This window comes from Manis javanica, chromosome 12 (assembly GCF_040802235.1).
Source record: "Manis javanica isolate MJ-LG chromosome 12, MJ_LKY, whole genome shotgun sequence".
NCBI classification, from domain to species: Eukaryota; Metazoa; Chordata; class Mammalia; order Pholidota; family Manidae; genus Manis; species Manis javanica.
The window spans coordinates 24,503,032-24,515,994 of record NC_133167.1 but is presented as its reverse complement, the minus strand read 5'-3'; the positions used below and the strand labels follow the sequence as shown (position 1 = coordinate 24,515,994).

Sequence of the window (12,963 nt, the reverse complement as noted above, 5' to 3'; positions counted from 1 at the left end):
AGATAGACAACTTTTTAAAAACCTAACTTCCAGGATTCACAGCCCAGAGATGACAAAGAATTTACATAAAGTCTTCTTTCATGCATATTTAAATATAAGGGTTGAACCCTAGCTCCACTCTCTCTTGGCAAAGACATTGCTCTAATCCACAGTTTGTGAGATTACAAATTACTTACTTTATGAAAATATTCCAACCCACTCCAACTTCTAAAATTATTATTTGGGATTGTGTGTTTGTTTGACATAATTAGGTAGGAACTTCAGATTGCCAAGGAAAATTATGACAGAAGTTGAAGGTAGAAATGAATTGTGATAACTACTAAAGGCAAACCACAAACTTTATGAAAAACTTGCCTAAAAACTGCATTGTCAAAACCCATAGGATGTAATGGAATACATTACAGAACCTAATGTAAACTATGGGTTTTAAGTGACAATGATGTGTCAATGTAGGTTCATAGATTATTACAAATGTACCACTCTGAGGCAGTATAAGGTATACACCTAAGTGTAGGAACAGGAGTATATGGGAACTTGGTATTTTCAGCTCAATTTTGCTGTGACTCTAAGACTGCCCTAAAAAATAGTTTATTAATTTTTACATATTTACCATGATTACCTATCATTAAACTTTAGAAAACATTTATTCTAAGAGATCATTTGTTGTTAGAGAAACAGTATCATAACTTTATTATATAGAACTTATCGTTATAAAAAGATATTACATTATATTGACGTTCCCAAAAAGCTATTTTTTTTAAGATTCTAACTGCATACGATGTCATTGAGGAGATCTTCTTATAAATTAAGACTTCTCTTGACATTATTATTTATTCAGCTTATGATTATTTTGTGACTTTGTAAACTTGACATCTTTTAAAATTATATTTTCATAACTATGGACAAAGTAAAAGAGAATGCCTATTCAAAGTACACTATTTATAGATAATATTTAATAATGCTAACTGTCAATCATGAAATTAGAGAGGAAGGCAAAGGCCATACAATACAATAGTTGTAAAGTGACGGCAAAGTATTGGATTTTATACAAAAAAGGAAATTATTAGCAAGTAGTGACAAAAATATTTTTTTCAGGCACTCTGGCTACTAGTTAGAGAAAGCACTGTAGTGGGACATGAGAAGAAATAATAAGGAAACCAATTAGGATGCAACTATAATAAATCTAGGTGTAGTACAGTTAAAGTGTGATCTCCAAATAATTCATGTGCTATCCTACATTTCCCAGCCTTTATTGAACTTAAGACTGTAGCTATGTGACTAGTTCTGACTAATGGGCTGCGAGCAGAAATGAGTCATTTCCAGTCTACATGACAACTTTAAAAGTCACTAGTGCAGATAGTATGACTCTAAGAGGATCACAGCCCTTGGCACACTGAACTTTATGTAAGCCACAATAAACCTTTACTATGTTAAACTCAATAAACTGCTGAGGTTAGGAGAGTTGTTACTAGAGCCTATTCTGACTTAAAACACTGAATAAAAGATGAAAACAACCTGAAGTAGAAAGGGGGGAGGAGATAAAGAAGAAATGAAGATAAAAGATGAATTCAGGGGTTCATTTTATATTTGATAGGGCTTGCAAAAGTATGGTGTGGGCATAAGTAAGGGGGCATAAGTAAGGAGAAATCAAAGATGATCTTGAACATTTCTTTCATTAAATTTTGTTTCAGATGGAAAATTTTTCTATAACATGCAGTTTGCTTGGTTATCAAAGTGATGACTAATGGTCAAATACAGAGAAAAGAGAAAAATTTTATGGAGTTTGTTTTCTACTTCTAGCAAAAATATTCTGATGCTATTGACCCCCCTATACAGAATTTTATTGTTGTTAACAACCATTTGATCAATAAATATGAGAGATGCCCTCTCAAAAAAAAAAAAAAAAAGGATTTGGAAGCAGTCGTGAAAAGTTATTTGATAAGTGCAGCTAAGCAACCTCTCGCTCTGAGAAAGGGTATTTACCCTAAAGAGAGCTAGCTGGGAAGCCTCAATTTGGATATTTTTCATCCAATAATAAAGATTGGATAAATATTTTCCCAACCAAACAATACAGCTATTTGTAACTATAGCTTTCTGGATGTAAGTCCTGTTAATGAAGATAATCGATAGTAAAGTTTTGTTAATATAGACCCTTGCTGAGTTGATTGCTTGCAGATGGCTCTGCTTCTCAGCTCATATGGGAATTTGTAAGTATGCATTTGGGTGATAATTTGATTAATGTCTCTCTCTCTCTTTAGGCTGCACACCCCATGAGAGCAGGGACTTTATCTTTTTCTTGAATCACCACTGAATCCTAACACTTAATCTCACACAATGTCTGGCAGTAAATATTTTTTTAACAAATAAACATAAGAAAGGAAAAAAAAAACATTCTGATGCTAAAACTAAATTTAGCAACAAAAAACAAAAATCATTTTTATATGCATATACTATATTAAATTATACTAACACTACATTGAATTATACTAACATAGAAAAATAGTAATACCAAATTCAAGTAAAGTAAATAATGCTGGGCTTTGTAACATGTGAAAGGAATTTTCTGTATAGGATATCTTATCCTACATTTTAATAGTAGCAAATAAAATCTGTCTGCTATGCTTTAAAGTGGCAAACAAGTTTTTCCACCAAAAATGCTCCCTTGTTTGAAAACATGCTTTTCTATAAAATTAAGGTTGTAAAAAAGTTACAGATAAGCCTATTGCTATCTCACTCTGAGATTAACACCTGTTGTTCCCCAAAGTCAAAATATGTTTTAAGTAAACAACTTAAATAACCGTTGATATAATGGTTTATATACCTTAGAGTGTAACCCATCAGAACATAGCTGTTGGAACAACAGACCAGTGAGAATGTAAGGCATACCCAGACTGGCCAGATAAACACTCCCCAATGAGCATGGAAGCCTGCCCTGTCTAGCCACTAAGGACACTGACTCCCTGCATCTCCTTGGAGAGTATCAACTGATCACAGACAACCACATACTGACCATAATAAGGTAGGGCTTCTACTTCCTGTGAAAATCAGGGCAAAGACATCTGTTAGTGGAGACCACCTGGACAGTGAGACTAGTCAGTCAGGTTTCCAGAACGGCAGCATATGTCTATAATCCCCATCCTTGCTTGTTTGCAGTCAGCACTTACCTTGCTGAAGGAAGTTAAGTACAAGGTGTTTAAACCAAGTGATTTTGAGTACGATTTCTCTTGGTACTAATTTCTTGTCAACATCGTGAACCTACATCCCTGTTTTGACTTTGAAGTGCAATTGCTCAGAATAAGAAGAGCTTTCTAATATGACATCTTAAGTAACCAAGACTTAAAGAGGGACTTGTATAAATTAATTTTGCCTTAATATAAATATTTTGTTAGCTTACTAATAACAATTCATTAACTATGACAAAAAAATCAAAAGATCCAATTGTTAAAATGACAATCCTCCCAAAAATAAGGCTTGTCCTAGGAAAAGTATATTAAATTAGGCCAAACTTCTCTACTGATATTTGTTCAACTAGGAACATCTTCTCCGTAATTTGATTCCTTTAGACCAGGGTGGCAAACTTCTTCTGTAAGAGGGAGATAGTAAATGTTTTAGGCTTTGTGGGCCACATGGTCTCTTTAATAACTGCTCAATTCTGACATTAGAGCATGATAGCACCCATAAATGCATGGGTGTGACTGTGTTCCAACAAAACTTTGTTTACCAAAATGGGTAATGGGCTGGATTTAGTCCATGGATCACAGTTTTCTAATCTCTGATGCAGAGTCTGTTTTTGTATGCTTACTATGCTTCCAAATGAATTGTTTGATAAAGTGTTCAAATCTTTGACTTCTGTTTAATGGGTTATCTTCTTATTGATACAAGATCTGTGTCAGACTATTCATGTTGGGAACACATATAACTCCCAATAGCTAATTTTTCATTTTCCTAAGGGGCCTTTGAACAACAAAATATTCCAATTTTGATGATTCCCAGTTTATCAAACTTTCCATCTGTGGAAAGGTATTTTCATGTCAGGAAATTTTTCCCTAACAAAGTCATGAAGATTTATTCATGTTTAAAAATCAGTAAGTTTTAGAGTTTTAGCTTTTAGGCTAATAACCATTTATATCAGTATCCCCCAAAATAAAATATTTAGGTATAAGTCTTATGAAAATATGTGCAAAATCTGTATGAGGAAAATTATAAAACTCTGATAAGAGATATCAAAGAAATAAAGTAGATATTCCATGGATAGAAGACTCAATACTGTCAGTATGTCAGTTTTTCCCCAAACCAATCAAATCCCCAGTAAGTTACTTTGTTGAAATCAAGAAACTAAGTCTAGAGTTTGTATAGAGAGGCCAAAAACCCATGCTGAACACAATATTGAAGAAAAAAAACAAAGTCAGAGGACTATCCATATTCAGGACTTAGTATAAAGCAACAGTAATCAGGACAACACAGTATTGGCAAAAGCACAGATAAAATGAACAGAATAAAGAGCCAAAAAATAAACTCACATAAATATTGTCATCTAATATTTGATAAAGAAGCAAAGGTGACACAAAGGGGAAAGTGACCATCTCTTTAATGAATGTTGTTGGAAAAAAAGGTTCACTGCAAAACAATGAATCTAAACATCAACCTTACACTTTCTGCAAGAATTACCTCAGAACGGATCACAAACCTAAAAGTAAAACAAAACTACAAAACTCCTAGAAGATAACACAGGGGAAAATCTACATCACCTTGCATATGGTGATGACACTTCAAGTACAACACCAAAGGTATGAATCATGAAAGAAACAATTGAAAAGCTAGACTTCAATAAAGTTAAAACTTCTCTTCTAAAAATTCACTGTCAAAAGAATGAGAAGACAAGCCACAGCCACAGGCTGGGAGAAAATATTTATGGAAGCTTATCTGATAAAGGACTGTTATCCAAAATACACAAAGAACTCTTAAAACTCAACAGTAAGAAATGAACAACCCAACTAAAAAATAGTCAAAAGGCTTGACCACTTCATCAAAGACAGATATATGGTAAGTAAACATGAAAAGATGTTCAACATCATCTGTCATCAGGGAATTGCAAATTAAAACAGTAAGATACCACTACCTCTTAGACTAGCCAAATACAAAGCTCTGATAACCTCAAACTGGCAAGGATTTGGAACAATAGGAATTCTCATTCACTGTTAGTTGGGGTACAAAAAAATATAGCTACTTTGGAAGAAGTATGGGAGTTTCTTACAAAACTAAACATATACTCTTACCACATGATCCAGCAAATGCACTTCTTGGTGTTTACCTAAATGAACTGAAAATGTATGTCTACATGAAAACCTGCATGTGGATGTTTACAGTGTCTTATTCATAATTTTTAAAATCTGGAAGCAACCAAGACACATTTCAACAGGTGAATGAATAAATAAATTAGTCTACATCCAGACAATGGAGTATTATTCAGTACCACAAAGAATTGAGCTATCAAGCCAAGAAACAGTATGGAAGAAACTTAAATACATATTACTAAGTGAAAGGAACCAATCTGAAAAATCTACATACTGTATAATTCCAACTATATGAAATTATGGAAAAGGCAAAACTATGGAGACAGTAAAAAATCAGTGGTTGCCAGTTGAGTTGTAGGGGAGAACTGAGTAGCAGAGTGAAATTATTATTTAGGAAGCTATTCTGTATAATACTACAATGATAGATACATGTCATTATACATTTATCCAAACTCATAGAATGTATGATTCCAACAGTGAACTCTAATGCAAACTGTGGACTTTGGATAACAACATGTTTTATAAAAGTTCACTGATTTTAGAAATAGTACCTCTGTGGTAGGGGATATGTTGATAGGTGGGGAGGCTGTGAGTATGGGGAGACAAGGGGTATATGGGAACTCTACTTTCTGCTCAATTTTGCTATGAACCTAAAACTGCTCTAAAATAAGTTTATTAGTTTAAAAAAATACAAAACAAAGGGCTTATTTTAAATATTACTTTCCTCAACTATGTCCATACGCCACAATATATGTTTATCCTTTTGTAACTATTAATCCATTTTGCAATTACACTTTTGAATTTATGTTCTTCCCTTAGGACAAACTCTCATTCAAGTATCATTGCAATTTCTCTAGGATTGTGTTTCATTCAGTATTTTCTTTGTTCCCATATAAGTAAAATAAAACAAAATCAAAGTTTTACCTATTTCCAAAGTGTAGAGAATTTAAAAGGTAATATATGCAAAAACAATGTCAACTTTACATTATACAAATGTAAAAGTACTCTTATTTGTACCTTATTAATGAAATATTACTTGTCTCTACTCTGTGAATGGTCATATTGAGTTTATACTCCTATTTATCCATTCCTCAAAAGGATATTCATCACCCAACATCTTTTCTTTCTACTGGCAAAATTGGAAAGCACAAAGACAACTGTGAGTATTCATTTCTGTGGATCTGCAAGAGTTACTTCGTTCTGTTGTCTTTCAATCTGTAAAGATTCACCTGACACCATGTAGCTAAACATCAACAATTCTGCCTCCTTTCTAGGTGGATGTCTGTATTTGTTTAAAAAGATTTCCTTACCAAGACTGCCAATTTACATACTTAAGTAAAAACTCAAAGAAAATTTGAATATATGAGGACTAATCTAAGGAAACAAAGGGATTTCTCTCCCAATACCCAACACGGTTGGGTGAACTGGAAGATACCGGCAGGTTTCATCAAATAAGACAAGAAACTGTATTTCCCCCTTTTTACAACCTTGGAGGACAACATGTCTTTGTCAACATCTGAGTTTACTACATATGCACTGTGTAATAAAGTAACTGATCATCATTTCTCAGAATAAAATAAAAGAAAAAAAATGCTAGAATTCTAAGGCCTTACAGATGAGAGGTAACATAATTGCAGCAGTCTGTCAGTGACCCACCCACATTCCTCCCATTTACCAGCTCAGCACACACAGACTTGACTTCCAACTGCCAGCATCTGTTTCTCTGACTGAAGGCTTTGTTGCTTGAACCTGCTTTGTAACCCAAGCAGCAGAACAGAATTGCTAGGGAATTAGCACAACGAAGTAACTGATGGGATTTGATGTACAAATACTCAACTTCCTCACCTTTCAAATGAGTTAACTCATTTATTCACGCTGGCTCCCCAAGTCACCCATGGAGTATTAATCTAGTCTTCCACAGTAGTAATTTGCTTGCAAAGACACTCACTTACTGTCAAATAACTGCTTTATTTGTATAGTTTACATTTACTTCATCTATCTCCAGGATAAGATAGATCCAAGGAGAAGAATCTGATACAGATGGTGAAGAGTAACCTTAACCTTTGTTCAGTGTCACAGAATTAGCCAAAATCACAACAAGTATGCCCAGAACCTACGTTTCTTCATCAAAGAAACAGAAAACCTTGCAGAGGCTGAGGGGTGGAGTAGGGGGCAGTTCCCACTCATATTATAGTACAATATCTCAAACCTACTAAAACATAAAATACTCCTATTATCCTTTCCAAAGAAAACTGACATTAAAAAAACTTTTAATGACACCATCTCTTAACCCAGTTATTTTTTAAGTATATCAGTAATGTCATTATGAATTAATATACCGCCTACATTTTTGTAGAGAAAAGAAAAGGGGAAAGTGAAATCTATATTTAAAATAACAGTGGTAATGGTGATGGTTAATGTGAGTGCTTTCCAATTTCCTAAAACACTGATATTTTCACAGCTAAATTACCTGATCAGAGCAAACGAATTTATTTTTCTTATCAGGGCTACCAACTTAAAAAAAAAGGGCATTTATAATAACATAATGTAAGTATTTTAAGATAAATATAATATAGTTTATTAACTTTAAAAAGTTGCAAATGTTAAATATTATAAAATAACTACTTTTAAGTATCCATATATTGGCATGTTTCATTCATACGCTGAATACACACTCATTTTGGTCTAAGATTTATAAGATACATCTTGTGGCCAGTTTACTAGAAACAAAGGAAGAAAGGAGGGTGAAATCAAGTAAAGATAAACTACAGGATGGAAGAAGAAAAGATAAACATATAGAGAAAGAAATTTCACAGATTGCCAGCCCCAATTTTTATAACTTCACAAATACACATATACAGTAAAATTCATTCACTCAATAAATACCAAGAAACCACTTAAAATAGACAGTGCTAGGTAGAGGGAATACAATGACAGAAAAAATAGCATTCTCTTTTAAGCTGCTTAAAATTTAGCTGAAGTCAACTTTAGTAACACACTATACACCTCATGATTTAAGCTGAGAAGTCTATTCACATTCAGTAATGAAAATTTAATTGTTAACACTAAAAAATTTAGATTTACAAAATGCATATTTAACCTATTTTATGCTTAAGGTGCAATTCTGAACTTTATTCATTAAAAATACTTAACTACATTTGAAAAATGAGAGTCCAGAAATGTAAAGAAAAACAAACTAAAAAGGAAAAAAAAATTACGATGATAAATGTAAGTTTTGGGGAGGTATATAAAGTCAAGAAATGTCAAACAGAGTTCAAATATTAAAAACCAAACAAAAAGCCTAAACTATCAAATATTCAGTGAAATAAAAATTCAGTTATATAAATTAAGTGGTATCAATTTGAATCAGACAAGTTTAACCTTAGAACAGTTATTTAACCTCTAGGAATATAGATATGAACTTTAATAACTAAGGCATAAGACTTAATAGTCAATAAAGCAAGAGGCTAGAAATGATCTTAAAGAATTAATATTAAACTTTTTAGACTCATCATTTTCCTGAAATGTATGTGTAGTGTGTGTCTCTGAAGCCCTTTCAGATGATTATAGGAAAAAGAATGAGAAATAAACTTTCAAAGCCTGAACCCAATTTTCTTCCATGCTATTTCACTTCAATTTTTCTCAATAAACTGGCAAAGTAATATCCATGAGATGAGTATTACTTATGCTTGGCATAAAAATTTCTTCCAAGTTTGAATTTCCCCATTTGTATATATTTTATATAAATGTCAGAGCTTAGTATTCTTTCATTAAACTCAAGGAGTAAATGCAAACAAAATGTTTTGACAAATTAGCATATATATGCTTGATATATGTAATTTTTTAAAAGTTTACAATGTGGTTTCCACCCTTATTAGGTATTTGGTTATTAAAACTATTAGATATTAGCAAATCATATGGGACAAAATATGATTTAATGATAAACTGTATAGCAGAGAAAGTACAGATCAATGAAAAAGAATACTAAATGAAAATCAAAATAATCTAAGAAGACGTGATTTTCTTATTTCTAGCTTAGAAAAACCTACCTGTCAGTTCTTCTCAACAACAAAAAAGTAAATAATTTACTGAATTTATCTGTTAAATTTTTTTACGTTGAATTACTTCAAAAGCATTATAAATATGAAAATTGGAAATGTCTGGACTTCATTCTGAATGTCTGCTTAATAATCTTGTAGCTATAAGCATCAATGATATCACGCTGACAAACTTGCATGGTCCAATAGAAAGAGCGTGGGTTTAAACCCTCACATACATGGGCAAGACTGCTTGCCCCACTACTTACTTAGCTTTTTGACTATGGGCAAGTTACTTAACCATGCTGAGCCTGTTTCTTCTTAAGTGAAATAAAAATAACAATAACCTCCCATGGTTGGTGAAATGATTAAATAATACACAGTATGTAAAGTGACTAGCACAATGCCAGTCAGAAAAATATGTGCTCAATAACTACTAGTTCCCATATTTGAACACATTTCAAATAGATAACAGAACAGCAAATGACTAGAATGCTCATTTTGCTTTTCATTTTATTCCTCCTTATTAAAAACTAATATGCTAATCTATTAGTAAAGAATAATGTGTTCAGTTTTTAATTTCATTATGATTCTCATTCATCTTTGAGAATTTGATAGAAATCATGGACTTCTTCCTCCCCAAATGCCACATACCTACCAGTATTTCACATCAATTTAGGGACATTAGCAGATCCCCTGAAAGCTTGATTAAAACCTACGTTCTATCTGGATATTTAATTAAAATGTATTCAACTAAATAAAATTAAAAATTCAATTCCTCAGCTGTACTAGCTACATTTCAAGTGTTCAATAGCCACACAAAGCTAAAGCTTAGTAACTACCACAGAAACAGAACATTTCTATCATCTCAGAAACTTCTATCAGAGCTGTTCTGGAGTGTTAACATAGTGTAATAAATAATATTTTTTTTCCTCTGTGTTTTTGCTTTGTTCTGGTTTGTTTTTTAAATATACAAATATAGCTCTTTGAAGTAGATTCCCAAGAGTGTAAAGGCTATGAGTATTCTGTCCACAAATGAATCTCTAGGGTCCAGCATATAATAAGCATTCAATAGGTATCTAATAGCTGACATTATAATTCTGTTTGGTTATGTTAATCTAGTAGAAATTGACTAAGCTGGTAAAGACAACAGTTGAAAGCTGTGATATGAGTATATGAATAGTAAAAAAAAAAAAGAAGCAGGTCAACTTATATATACATACTCTCAACTGGTAACTCCTGAAAGCAATGAGGGCTCCCTATGTTGCAGGCTGAATTTTTTTAATTTAGCTGTACATATTGGCTAGATCACTTAAATAAAATTTTAAGCCCTTTTTATAGCCTACTCTATACAATAGGAAAATGCTTACTTATAGCTAATTAGTTTTTATTAGATAAAATAATCATTTTAAAAATCTAGGATTTATTCTAGTCAGAGCAGTTGAGTAAATCACCAAGGTTTTATAACTTAGAGTATGGTGTTAAGATTTTAGAAAAATGTATTTCCTTTTAACTTATCTTGAAATCAAGGTGCTATATTAAAAATTGGTGCTATATATAGAACAGTAGAAGGTCTAATAATAATTTTGCACTTACACTGCCACATTTTTCCTAATGGTATATTCATCCAAGTCATCATCAGAGCTGCTATCAGTTGCATCAGAATCCAGACCCTCTTCAACATGAGACAATAGTCCTGTAGCAGACAGTGCAAATCTTTGAATTTCTGCAGCTGTACGCCGTGCAAAGCCATTTTTTGTATTATCCCACAGTCTATTCTCTGCAGTCAACATGTTGACATCTGGCTTAATTTCAGTGCACTTAGGTAAACTGTTATCCAAAATCGTAGTAGGTTCATGAAAGGTCTTCATTTTGGGGAGTTGATGTTTCATAGAAAATTTCATTTGCTGACCATAGTGCTTAACAACATGCTTTGCCAGGAGCATCTGCAAATGTTTCTGAGTTCTTCTAGCCTGGCTAAGTAAGATTTTCTGTTTGCTTACACAATGAAGTAAACGAGCATTCACTTCCTCCTCTTTTTCAGCAGCTGAGGAACAAATAGGCACATTTAAGTGGCCAGGCCCAATATTCTTTTGAGCACAGTGCAATACACCCTTTTTAATCTCAGCATCAGTAAGTTTATCCCAAAGTGCATTTGTTTGGCATTTACAGCTTTGCAGTTGTATTTTATCTACATTAGTGTCTTTGGTTTTATTCGAATCCAAAATAATTTGTACATCTGTCATGCACTGGCTTGCAGTATCTTCCTTTTTGATGAACTCTTCAGAATGAGAATGACAGATTTTACTGAGCTGAATGTTGCTGCCATTACACAATACATTTTTCAGTTTATTACAATTGGGTTCCCCACATTTCTTTTGTTTATAATTCTCATTGTATTTACTTAATGTAGAATTAGAACTCATTAGAAGAAGTGTCTGATAATGTTCTGAAGACTGAGGGGAGCCAAAATGTTTTAAATTCACAAAATTAGTGTTAAATGTAGGTTCGGGAGTTGGAAATCCCAGTATCTGAGAGAAATTATCTCCCTGTAGCTTTTCATCATCTACAGCTCTTGGACTTCCCATGCACAGCATCTTGTCAGACTCCATGGTACTTGGTAAAGATGAAAAGCAGATACCCTTTGCTGCTGCTGCTGCCTCCCTCAGAGCTGGGGTCATGGCGAATACTGCAGATAATTACTGGAAACCTAAAGTAATGTAAAAACAAATGATCAAATATCTAGAAAGAAGTTTTTGCTTATACATTTTCCAAGGGCAAAATTTTTAATATTTCTGATTAACACATGAATGGAACCAAACTCTTATTTTCAAACTCTGCTCTTAGCTCATAAGGAATTCAACAGGGTCTATTCTTCATTATATGGGCCTAATACACAAAACTCCAATTAAAGTTGCACATTACCTAACCAAATAAGTGTTATACAAATTATTGTGGATCTGACATCAAGATGCCATTTTTTTTACAGTGTTTAGTGAAGAGTCAAAAGAAAAATTTCAGCCTGGAATTTGGTACTCATACTTGCAAATATGTCAATCCCATACTTTCAGAAGTAATTACTTTTCTTTATAAAAAATAATAAATTGCTCAAAGATGCCACTTCTCAAGTTAAACTTCACAATCTGAACAGTATTAACAATAACTAAAATATGCTAAATAATGCTAGAAGATGTAAGTAAACTGAAATATAAACAAAAAGTATACAATTTCATAGCTGTTCAAAATAATGTGATAGCACAAACTCCCCTAATCTGCAATGTGCAAAATTTTTTCCTGAAAAAGTATCTGCAATAATTTTTCCCTTTTCATAAGTGCACAGTCATCAGTTATCATTATAAAAGTTGCTATTCTTACCTGAAAAATAGTGGGGACTGTGACAGATGACCACTAATAATTAATACGATAATTAAACACATTTCATTGTATTTTACCAAAATAAAACCATATATTCTGATTCATGACAAATGTTAAGCCAGTACCATTAAAAATTATGAAGACTGAATAGTTAGTGAAAAATTTTTATATCATTGACAATTATAAGTTTTTGAAGATACTTTGCAACTATGACACTCATAGCTTTTGTTTCAAAGCACATGACAGTAAATAGTCAT

The 12,963-nt window shown here is 32.7% G+C and overlaps 1 protein-coding gene across 8 annotated transcripts in view; it reads right to left on the bottom strand.

Moving 5' to 3' along the window:
- The window catches only part of KANSL1L (KAT8 regulatory NSL complex subunit 1 like), a 117,470-nt gene that overhangs the window by 89,569 nt on the left and 14,938 nt on the right, over positions 1-12,963 (bottom strand). For all 8 annotated transcript variants that reach the window (XM_073218167.1, XM_073218161.1, XM_073218160.1 and 5 more), the window contains exon 2: positions 10,928-12,041. In XM_073218167.1, the coding sequence (XP_073074268.1) occupies positions 10,928-12,012 (1,085 nt within the window). In that variant the 5' untranslated portion in view covers positions 12,013-12,041. The remainder of the gene's footprint in view (positions 1-10,927; positions 12,042-12,963) is intronic.